This window comes from Magnolia sinica, chromosome 12 (genome assembly GCF_029962835.1).
Source record: "Magnolia sinica isolate HGM2019 chromosome 12, MsV1, whole genome shotgun sequence".
NCBI lineage: Eukaryota > Viridiplantae > Streptophyta > Magnoliopsida > Magnoliales > Magnoliaceae > Magnolia > Magnolia sinica.
This window is the reverse complement of record NC_080584.1, coordinates 48,639,792-48,651,931: the sequence shown is the minus strand read 5'-3', so window position 1 is coordinate 48,651,931 and position 12,140 is coordinate 48,639,792. Positions and strand designations below refer to the sequence as shown.

Below are 12,140 nucleotides of genomic sequence, written 5' to 3'. Positions count from 1 at the left end.
ATTTGCTACATGTAAGGCAGTATTCTATCATGTGCTTCACAAGAAAACACCAAATGCCAATTATACATAAGAAATACAGACACCCAATTTTAGCTGTTTTGATTACCTTTTGTTGGACTTCAGATTACCAAAAAGATATAAGCATGTTACTGTCAAAGGAAATATCAATCTACACAGCAGATTTACAGCTTTACAGATTTACAGATTTACAGCTTTACAGATTTACAGCTTTGCAGATTTACAGATTTACAGCAGATTTACAGCTAATATCTACAGCAGATTTACAGCTAATAGCAGATTTACAGCTAATATCTACAGCTTTGACTGATATGACAGTTATACAGATTTATTCCTTCCTTAATTAGGATATATTAGCTGTACAGTATATTTAGATAGATGTATATATGGTAGGGGCTGAAGATCAGCTTGTATTTCTTCCCTAAATAGCTTGTAATCTACCTATATAATGGGCAATGGTCAATAAAGAAAGACAGACTTTTTCAAAAGGACTCTAAACTGTCATGGTATCAGAGCTTTAGCTCTAAATTTCCATTTGTCTCGTGCTCTCAAGTTTCTTAGTCTCGGTTATTCTTGTTCTAGTTCTGTTGACCTCATGTCTTCCGATAAGTCTGATGTTTCTTTGATTCGTTTCAATGGCAAGAACTACTCTGCTTGGGCGTTTCATTTCAGGATTTTCGTCAAAGGTAAGGAGCTGTGGGGACATGTTGATGGCAGTAACCTAGCTCCTGACAAAGACAAAGACAAAGACCGACACGCCAAGTGGGAAGTCAAGGACGCACAAGTTATGGCATGGATTTTGGGATCCGTTGAACCCAACATCATCTTGAACCTTCGATCTTCTCAGACTGCAGCTCAGATGTGGACATACCTGAAGAAGGTCTACATTCAACAAAACACTGCTCGTCGTTTCCAGCTTGAACATGAATTGGCCACTCTCCAACAGGATAGTCTTTCTATCTCTGATTTTTACTCTAGATTCACTAATCTTTGGGCTGAATACACTGATATAGTTTATGCTGACTTACCATCCGAAGGTCTTAGTTCTGTTCAATCTGTCCATGAAACTACTCAGAGGGATCAATTTCTAATGAAACTAAGGTCTGAATTTGAAGGCACCAGATCCAATCTTATGAACCGAGAATCTGTCCCCTCCTTGGATACATGCCTAAATGATCTTCTTCGCGAGGAACAGCGCCTTCTCACTCAAACCACCATGGAACAACGACGATCTACATCTGTTCCTGTAGCCTATGCAGCACAAGGCAGGCCACGAAGCAGGGATATGAGCACTGTTCAGTGCTTCTGTTGCAAGGGATTTGGTCATTATGCTGCAAACTGTCCCCGAAAATTCTGCAACTATTGCAAAAAGGATGGCCATATCATCAAGGAATGCCCAACTCGACCCCCCAAGAAATCGGAGACAGCATATACTGTCTCAGTTGGCTCTTCTAGTGCGGGTAGTTTGGTGAATACAACACAAAGTGCTCCTGCTCTTGCTCCTGCTCCCGTTTCAGTCCAACCCGTGACCCCTGACATGATTCAACAAATGATCATTTCTGCATTTTCAGCTTTAGGACTCTCAGGTAAACCCTTCACTACATCATCTCCTTGGTACTTTGATTCCGGGGCTTCCCATCATATGACAAACAATGCTGCTTCTCTTACCAATGTAAACAAATATTTTGGAAATCTCAAAATTCATACTGCTGATGGCAATCATTTACCTATCACGGCCACTGGTGATGTTTCCTCCTCTCTCATTGATGTCTTCGTATCTCCCGGTCTTACCACCAATCTTGTGTCTGTCGGTCAGTTAGTTGATAATGATTGTAAAGTAGAGTTTTCTAAATCTGGTTGTGTTGTGCAGGATCAACAGTCAGGGCGGATGATCACGAGGGGGCCTAAAGTGGGATGTCTTTTTCCTCTTCAATTTCCTTTGTCTTCTTTTTCTTTGTCTTTTGTCGCTTGTAATTCTGCTCATGTTGATTACCGAGCGTGGCATAAACGTCTCGGACATCCAAACTCTAATGTACTTCATGCTTTATTGAAATCTGGTTTTCTTGGGAATAATGAAACACCATCTCTTAGTGTTGTTCAGTTTGATTGCAATTCTTGCAGACTTGGCAAAAGTAAAACTCTACCCTTTCCTTTTCACACACCGCATGTTGTCAAACCTTTCGATCTGATACATAGTGATGTGTGGGGTATGGCACCAGTCACTTCGCATGCTAATTACAAATACTTTGTCACTTTTATTGACGACTATAGTCGTTTCACATGGATTTATTTCCTTCATTCCAAAGACGAAGTATTTTCTGTTTTTAAGATTTTTCATGCATATATTCAGACACAATTTTCGGCCCATGTCAAAATCCTTCGTTCTGACAATGGGGGTGAGTATATGTCTCATTTGTTTCAGGACTTCCTACAGAATCATGGCATCATCTCTCAACGGTCTTGCCCTTCGACACCTCAACAAAATGGAGTGGCTGAAAGGAAGAACCGTCACCTTCTTGATGTGGTTCGCACTCTTCTGTTAGAATCTTCCACGCCCTCTCGATTTTGGTGTGAAGCTCTTTCCACTGCTGTCCATCTCATTAACAGGTTGCCTTCTCCCACATTGAACCATGACTCACCTTTCACCAGGTTATTTGGTCACCCTCCAACTTATTCTAACCTTCGTACCTTTGGTTGTGTCTGTTATGTTCATCTTCCTGCACATGAACGCACAAAACTTACGGCTCAGTCAATTAAATGTGCTTTTCTAGGATATTCAGTACAACAGAAAGGTTTTCTTTGCTATGATCCAAATCTGTGTCGCATTCGAGTTTCTAGAAATGTGATTTTTTTCGAAAATCAATATTTCTTTCCTACCCATCAGGATCATGTTTCTCCTTCATTTTCTGTTTTGCCTATGTTTCCTAACTCTCTTGCAGATCCAGTCCCTTCTAAACCTCTCCTAGTGTATCGACGACGCTCCACCGCCACTTCCCACCAACCTTCAACACCTCCTGAGCCCCCTCAAGCTTCTTCCCCGACTGCTGCTCCTGTTTCAGCACCTGCACCTCCCTCTCTCCGACTCAGTACTCGGGTTCGTAGACCCCCAGATAGGTTTGGTTTCTCTTCTCCTTCATCCTTCACAGCCACTTTGTCGTCTATTTCTCTTCCTTCATCTTATAAACAGGCAATGGAGCATGAGTGTTGGCGAAAAGCAATTGAAACCGAACTTCTCGCACTTGAAGAAAACCAAACATGGGATGTTGTTCCATGTCCTTCCTCCGTGAAACCCCTTGGCAGTAAGTTCGTGTTTTCTATCAAGCTTAATTCCGATGGGTCCATAGATCGTTACAAAGCTCGGTTAGTGGCACTTGGCAACAAACAAGAATATGGTCTCGACTATGATGAGACCTTTGCACCGGTCGCCAAAATGACCACTGTCCGAACTATACTCGCTCTTGCTGCATCCCAATCCTGGCCCTTACATCAAATGGATGTTAAGAACGCATTTCTCCATGGTGATCTCAAGGAAGACGTTTACTTGAAACTTCCCTCTGGTATGCCCACTTCCTCACCTACTGATGTTTGCAAACTGAAACGTTCTTTGTATGGTTTGAAGCAGGCACCAAGAGTATGGTTTGAGAAGTTTCGATCCACTTTGCTTAGTTTTTCTTTCACTCAAAGTCAGTATGACTCCTCTCTTTTTCTACAAAGGACATCCATAGGTATCGTCGTCCTCCTTGTTTATGTGGACGATATCGTCATCACTGGCTTTGACTTGGAGGCAATCTCTGCAGTTCAGACTTTGTTGAATTCTACATTTCACATGAAAGATCTTGGCCAGCTCACCTATTTCTTGGGTTTGGAGGTGCATCATCAGCCGCACGGTCTTCTCTTGCATCAGCACAAGTATAGTCAAGATCTGGTTCAGCTAGCCGGTCTCACCAACGCTACTTCGGTTGACACCCCCATGGAACTTAATGTGAAATATCGACGTGACGAAGGGGAGCATCTTGAGGATCCTACTTCCTATCGGAAGTTGGTTGGTAGTCTTATCTATCTAACCATTACCCGACCAGACATCTCTTATGCTGTTCATACCGTCAGCAAATTCATGCAAACACCGAGGCATCTCCATCTATCTGCAGTCCGCCGCATAATTCGCTACATTCTTGGGACACCTACTCATGGCTTATTCTTCCCTTCCGGTTCTTCACTTCAGCTACAAGCCTATACTACCGGCTGGTGTGTGTTTCTTGGTGATGCCCTTATCTCTTGGAAATGCAAGAAGCAGGACCACGTCTCCAAATCATCTACTGAGGCCGAGTACCGAGCCATGTCTGCAGCATGCTCCGAGATCATTTGGCTGCGTGGTCTCCTCACAGAGCTCAGTTTCATTCCCGTACATCCTACTCCACTCCATGCTGACAACACTAGTGCCATCCAAATTGCCGCAAACCCAGTCTATCACGAACGCACCAAGCACATCGAGGTTGACTGTCACTCAATCAGGGAAGCCTATGATCATCAAGTCATCACTCTTCCACATATCTCCACAACTTTGCAGATCGCCGATATCTTCACAAAATCCATGCCACGTCAGCGCCATCATTTTCTCGTTAGCAAATTGATGCTTGTCGATTTACCAGCATCAATTTGAGGGGGGATGTCAAAGGAAATATCAATCTACACAGCAGATTTACAGATTTACAGCTTTACAGATTTACAGATTTACAGCTTTGCAGATTTACAGATTTACAGCAGATTTACAGCTAATATCTACAGCAGATTTACAGCTAATAGCAGATTTACAGCTAATATCTACAGCTTTGACTGATATGATAGTTATACAGATTTATTCCTTCCTTAATTAGGATATATTAGCTGTACAGTATATTTAGATAGATGTATATATGGTAGGGGCTGAAGATCAGCTTGTATTTCTTCCCTAAATAGCTTGTAATCTACCTACATAATGGGCAATGGTCAATAAAGAAAAGCAGACTTTTTCAAAAGGACTCTAAACTGTCAGTTACTATGATGGAGATGACTGTTGATCGCTTGGTGAGGTACTGTAATTAGCATGTTGTGGTGGGATGATCGGTTAATCATGAAGTTCCTCGTGTCAAGTCGGAAAGCCTCCAATGATTCTCTCTTTATATAAGATTACCATTTATGAAAGAATAGAATACAATGGAATATCTTTGGAAGAGATGGCCAAAGAACATTTTGTCCAGTAACACTCTAAAGAAAGAGTAATTATTGTCAGAGAAGAAGAATTTAAACCTTAACAAATGAATGAACTGACAAGAAAAAGACTAAACAACACAATATTTCCACTATGCTATCGCATTGTTTCAGAGGCTTGGCTCCGTAGATCCCAGGCAAGGTAGTTTGCTCGTCCTGTTGGCTGTGTAGCCCGGGACTCATTCAATTCATGAGAGGAGGCCCCATCATTTCTGAGTTAAATCTGCAAATCAGAAGGCAGACTTCATAGTCCGATGAGTCTGAATATCTTGCTTTTATTTGTGTAGTTTTGTCAAACAAATGCATTGTAAGAAAGTCAACAAAAATGAATTAAATTAGTCAAAAGGACATCTACTTGTGTCACCTGTAGTTATACATAATTTGAAACAGCTAGAATTCTCTAACTGCACAATGGATTTATGAAATTGCAGTGTAAAAAATTATTAAAGAAACTAAAGAAGGCATCATCTGTTTGTACCTTGCATTCCTCAAAATAATGAATTCAACAAATACAACATATGAGGAAGCCAAGATTACTTACTCCATTCTTCTATAAACTTGTGGAAGTAGACCACTTCCAGAGCACAAGACAACCACTGGCAGAGAAATAACACCTTCAGCTCTGACTTCTTCAGCTTCATCACAAATAGCCAAGTCCAGGACTTCAAGATCACTTTCAGTTTTTAATCTAGTGCCAATCTTCGAGACGACTTGAACAGAGAGACATTTTGTTTTCCAGAGTGAATGAGCTTGAGCCGCCAGAAGAGAATGAGTCCATGGAAGTTTTAGCACAAAATCTATCAGGCCTGGATGTACCGGCTGATCACAATTTATGGTCTCTGTGCTATTCATGCAACCATCATGTTTATCTTCAAAAAGCCTCATCCACACAGGATGAGAATCTGCATTAAGGAACAGAGTTGATATTATAAAAGGAGAGATGGCACAGTTACGCAAAGACTTGGACACAAACTGTAAGCTTCGAGAGAGTGAAGAATGCTCAAAGTTGAAGGAGGGCAGTTTCAAAAGATGGTCCTATTTAGCTATTCCACATATCTGCATGTTTCCACTAGCACATAAACAAGCAGGATTGAATGCTAACATGTTTCACATCCAAGCAACCCACAGAAGGACCCCATAACACAACCCATATATCACACACTCCACTAAAGTCTCAAGCATTGTATTCAAAAACGGTTACTTTATGGCCATAACGGCCATTACGTAATGATAAAGGTGGTGCCCGTTACACAATATGGGACCATAACATCCGATTTGAAAAAAAAAAAAAAATGGCACATAATGGGCCAATACAGGGCTCATATGAGGCCTGTATCCACTGTTACAGCCCATATTATCCCATAAGGCTGGCCATATTATCCCATATAGGACTGTAACCACTGTTATAGCCCATATTATCCCATAAGGCTGGCCATTACAGCCACCATTACCGTTATTGAATATCTTGGCCTCACGAGGTGAGACAAGTTTCAGAAAAAATGCATGGTACAGGTAAAGGGGCCAATAGTCCGTACTCAACATACATGTGGTGATCACCTGATTAGTGGACAGGCCTGCTACTTGGGCCAGCTCATCGACTTGGTGGAGCCCTACACAAGGAAGACTGAATGCCAACATGTTTCACATCCAAGCCAACGAGTTTCACTTACAAGGGCTGAAAGCCAACATATTTCACATCCAAGACTCCCATCAGATGGGCCCCGCCATGTGCATAACCTGACCCATATATTACATATGACTGAGTCCACTCAACCCTCAAGAGGATTCACGTTTCAGGGGGGGAAATGCACTGTAAATGAAAAGGGTACAATAGTCCATACTCGACATACGTGTCATGATCACTGATTAAGTGGACTTGTGGGCCAGCTCATCAACATGGTGGGGCCTGTCTAATGAGCGGCTTGTATGTCACATGTGGCACGCATCAGCATGTAAGTGTATGTATAGGTGGGTGGGTGTTAGAGAGACGAGTGTGGAAATGGCAAACCACCTTTCATTTGGATGCAAATATCGGAAAGAGGCAAGGTTGGTCACTTACCATGCATAAGCAACAAGTTGTGAACTGCTTCCAAATAGATGGATACATCAAACATGAGTGAACTGCTTTGCTTTGCCTGAAAGGTAGATATTCAATTAAAATAATAACAGAGAAAAGGGGAAGGAAGAAATGTTGTAATTCTTGCAACTTGTAACTGCTAGTGCCTATGATAATTCATGCAGACCTGCTCACATATCCAAGGTATCCAGGCATGCATTTGCTGAAAAATGGTAAGTGACAATTTGGTCTGTGGATGGTTACAGAAGACGATGCAAAGCATGCTAAGAGCCATTAATGCAGTTTCTGGTCTCAAAGGAGTATCTTTAAAGTCGCCTGGTTTCAAATGGCCAATGAATGAGATGAGTAACCCTCGCATGTAATCTGAGTAATCTCTGTCTTGCTCACGTGCGAATGTGCCAGTACATGATTCACCACCCAATTGAACGTTAGTACTGGAAACAAGTCTCTCTGCTTGTATCTTTTGGCGCTTTCTCTTCAAACTTTCCATGTCCTGAGCCACTCGCTTCTCTCCCACAGTAGAGCTATCAACTCCTTTGCCACTTGAAGATGATGGAACCCCAATACTATCACTGACAGCTTCCTCTCCAATACAATTAGGACCAAGTGTACCAACCACCACTCGGATACAATCAATCAATGCGAAGCACGGTTTTGAAGAACAAAGTATATCAACAACCAGTCCTGGCCTCCATATATGTGGCGGGCAGATTTTAGCAATTCGTATGTATGCAGTGCACATTGCAACCTGGAAAGAAGATAGCAATTATTTCTTCCAATAAAATCTTTAAACCCATGAAATCCATACCAATTGACTAGGGGAGGAAACTAGTAAGGAAAGAATGGCCATGTTTGCTTACAACAAGAACAAAAGGGCAACCACGTTAACCTTAAGCTCTGGGCTGTCACTCCGCATTGATTGAGGGAAAACATTAACCAAGTCTCCAGCTGTGAACTTGACAACATCATCGCTACAGCTAGAATGCAGTATATGAAGGCAAGCACCCATGGAGGAATCATATATTGTGCTTCTGCAACAGAGATATCATTAGTGGACTCCAGTCCTAAGAGAGACAAGGAAAGAAGAAACTGAAGCTAAATTGACCAAGGAAAAAATAATAGGAATCTCAAGAGGAGCAGATGAAGACAAAGTTCATTGGTACACTGTAAACAGTATGCATGGCAATTGCAAATTTCTCATAGAACTATCGTTATACTGAAGGTAAATTGAAAGGAAAAAAATAATAGGAATCTCAAAAGGAGCAGATGAAGACAAAGTTCATTAGTACACTGTAAACAGTATGCATGGCAATTGCAAATTTCTTCATAGAACTATCGTTATACTTCTATCCTCCTGTTCTTTGTAGCCACCACACTGCTCCATGGTCCCATCTTGACACCCTTGCTCCAACAAACTTGGTAGGACAAAGAAAGGTTTGCTACTGCAAGCAAACTGACTAATTGCCTGACCCTATCAATATCTTTTCTAATTAAAGGAAGTGACACAGACTGCCAAACGGGATTTACATCTGCTTTGCTTTCATAACCCAAATATCAGCATGTTAGAATCTTCCTATGATCCTATCAGTCGCGAATCTTCTCCATAATTTGATAGAACCCCAACTGAAGAATCGACATGATACCACTTCTAAACACCACAAAGGTTGCACTTAACCAAGTATGGCAAACTGACACCAATTTGGAAATTTTATGTTTAAAATTACATTGAGATCACATTTTAGGCAAGTGTTCTAGTTTCCAGAAGTTTTGTGTCCTCTTAATTCCAAAATTTTACTAACATGGCTTACATTAACTTTGATAACTATGAAATTTATTGCATAAAAAGAAGAGAACAACCAATTGAGTGGTAATACAAGACGAAAAGTGAGATTTTCAGAAAATAACTCCACGAAGCAATAAAATCAAAGTCCAGAAAAGAAAAACAAGAAAAAGAAAAGGTTGCTGCAACTACCAAAGAATAACTGGTCTTGACACAAATTAACCAAAGAAGAAACATCAGTTATAAACCTATTCAGGGATGTAATTTCCAAAGCTTCCCTAAAAAAGGTTTGGGCATCAAAATCTAGTATAGATCGGCAACTGGATGATTCTTTTTATTGAATGGTATCAGCAAGTGACTGATTCCTCTAAGGTAAAGGCCTAAAGGGTAACTAATCATAAAGTGAGCAAAAGGAAACATGAAGAGGAAGAAAGGGCGACTTTAAAATTTCATCAAGTCTCATCAAATTGTGTTGGCAAGGTATTAAACTTCAACATTACTATAAAAAAAACCCACAGATGCCAATGTAATTGATTTGTCATTTCACCAGAGCAAGTCAACAGTAAAATAGGTACTGTTTAGCCAAATGCATTTCCATTCAGGAAAGACAACAATACTATTAAAATGAGAAAGAGAATTACAGAAGCTGAGTCCAACATTATATCAAATATGGGTAAAAGTCTCGCCCAGTGAAGTGAATAGTAATGTAGGTATCAGTTCTAATTGAATGTTCTGATTATAGTTGCACAAAGCATGAAGTGTGAATAGTAATGTAGGTATCAACTGTAATTGAAAGTTCTAATTATTGTTGAAGACAGGTTCATTAGAAGGCACACCACTCTGAAAGACTGTAAACATAGCCGTAGTTTCTAAAGTTCTTGCATTTTTACGATATGTCAGCATCATACTGCTGAAGCTAGCAAAGACAAAAGTTAGTTCAACAACTTGCAAGAAGATTTCAACATTTGAAGACATACCTGAACATTGGAAGTTCCTTTTCATCTTGCCCTAATATGCATGACATTGTTCGGATAAGGTTCTCGGTGGGAACAATTTCTTTATTGATTAATGATGTTGTAATACGCACAAAGTCAAAGCATGCCTTCAACAAAATGTAGAACATCAGCAAATTGAAAAAAGAGCTGTCCCTTGGATAAGCCCGAAGTAAATTAAATAATTAACAGAAAAAGTGTTCAACGATATGGTTGAGACGACACCCACCATATGCAAAGCAGCATCCCCATGACATAATAGAGTACACAGAGCAGATACAAATGATGCATTGACAAGTCCTTCCACATAAAGTGTTCCCTCAGTTAGACATTTGCTAAGAAGCTTAGTAGTCCAAGTAGCAAAAGGCTGCCACCTTTGCTTATCTGTGAGATCAATCAGAAGACCAGGGCCATCTGTAGGCCTGCAACATTCTGGAAGGTCACTGAAAATAGATGGAGCACTGCATATTCCATTAAAAGACTCATAGAAACACCTCAATGAAACTCTTCTGGAAGCTATGATGTTTGATTTGTCATATAGCGATGCCAAAGATAAAAGATCTGTTCAGAAACAGGCAGAAATCAGTTCTCTACACACTTTGACTCCTGCCCGATCTCAGAAACAGAAGAATGAAAAGAAATCAAAAAAAAAAAAAAATGCTAAACAGTGTTACTAAACAAAGTTACATTCTTCCAAGAAGAGTGATTGTAAAGGCATGCATACCTTCAACCATCAGCATGGCATCTAAGAAAAACTGACGATATGCTTCTCGTTCTCCTGTGCGGAGTAATGATACAAGAGATGCAATTGTCTCAAAAATGACTCCATGTCGAGAGCTAAAAGTCCAAATAATGTCGTCAGACAACTCACATGTTGTTGTCGAAAAGGTGTCAGGATACGAATAGAAAAACAAAGGTGCAATCCTAAAATTAAAATGCTTGAAACACATAATAAAGAGGAAAAGCTTTTAAAGTTGTTATAATGATATCGAGTCAATCTGGAATTTCCTCAGATATACATAACTATGCACGGCAAAGTCCAGTATTAGAAAAGGAATCAACTACATCAATAACTTAAGGATGAATTGCAGTAGACAATAGTAGCACTTCCTTGAATAAGTATGACTCAAGTCAAGCAGACTTTTCTAATGCTAAACAACCAAGTCATAGAAGTTGCAACATCAATCAATATGCAATGCCGCTGTAAAACAATATCTTGAAATATTCCCACAAAGTTTTTTTTATTGATAAGGCAATTTTATTACAGAAAAAAAAAAATCAAAAATCAAAAATCAAAAGGGAACAGAATACAGATGCGTCAGGCAGACACCTGGACCTACATCACAAAGAGATTCCAACTCATTACACACATCTACAGAACAATGCCCAGTGAAGTCATTAAGAGAACTAGCCATAAGGATACATAATCTAACATTATCCACAACATTAGACTTGGCCTTTGAACTATTGGAGAAAGTTTTGTTGTCCCTTTCCTTCGAAATGGGCCATAGTTTTGCTAGGAAGCTAAAATTCCATAACTTTCTCCTTTTGCCATTGAAGGGCACCCCTTTCCATGCCATTAGAAGCGACGGCATTGAAGCATGCATAATCCATGCTACTCCAACTGCAGCACCAATACCACAAAGCCGATGCAAACAAGGTGTGTCATAACAACCAGTATGTAATAGTAACGATGGCAAACATTACGTGTTATAGGGTCATAATGGCCATTACGGGAAGGGTTAAAAAAAAAAAAAAAAAGGCCCGTAATGGCCCCAAAACGGTCCATTATAGGGCCAATACAAGTTTTTTTTTCAAAAAAATAAAAATAAAATAATAAAAGACCACAACGGTTGTCATGGCCCATATCGTAACAATAACGATGGTGGCCATTACGGCCACCGTTACCATTACCGAATACCATGGATGCAAACGTGCAATGAATGAAATAGTAATCCGAAGATTCACTCTCCCTTAGATGCAAACCACACTCATTGACACTAACTTTTTGCCAATTGCAGAAGTT

General features: G+C 40.2%; 1 protein-coding gene across 8 annotated transcripts in view; it reads right to left on the bottom strand.

Annotated features, from left to right (window-relative positions):
- The window catches only part of LOC131221335 (serine/threonine-protein kinase ATR), an 80,371-nt gene that overhangs the window by 61,018 nt on the left and 7,213 nt on the right, over positions 1-12,140 (bottom strand). For 5 of the 8 annotated variants that reach the window (XM_058216566.1, XM_058216561.1, XM_058216562.1 and 2 more), the window contains exons 3-9: positions 10,839-10,951; positions 10,344-10,675; positions 10,100-10,224; positions 8,232-8,373; positions 7,509-8,090; positions 7,325-7,400; positions 5,807-6,167 (exon numbers count right to left, since the gene is read on the bottom strand). In XM_058216566.1, coding sequence (XP_058072549.1) covers positions 5,807-6,167; positions 7,325-7,400; positions 7,509-8,090; positions 8,232-8,373; positions 10,100-10,224; positions 10,344-10,675; positions 10,839-10,951 — 1,731 coding nt within the window. Of the gene's footprint in view, positions 1-5,806; positions 6,168-7,324; positions 7,401-7,508; positions 8,091-8,202; positions 8,374-10,099; positions 10,225-10,343; positions 10,676-10,838; positions 10,952-12,140 lie in introns of those variants that run through there. The other 3 variants (XM_058216563.1, XM_058216564.1, XM_058216565.1) reach the window with 3 other exon arrangements.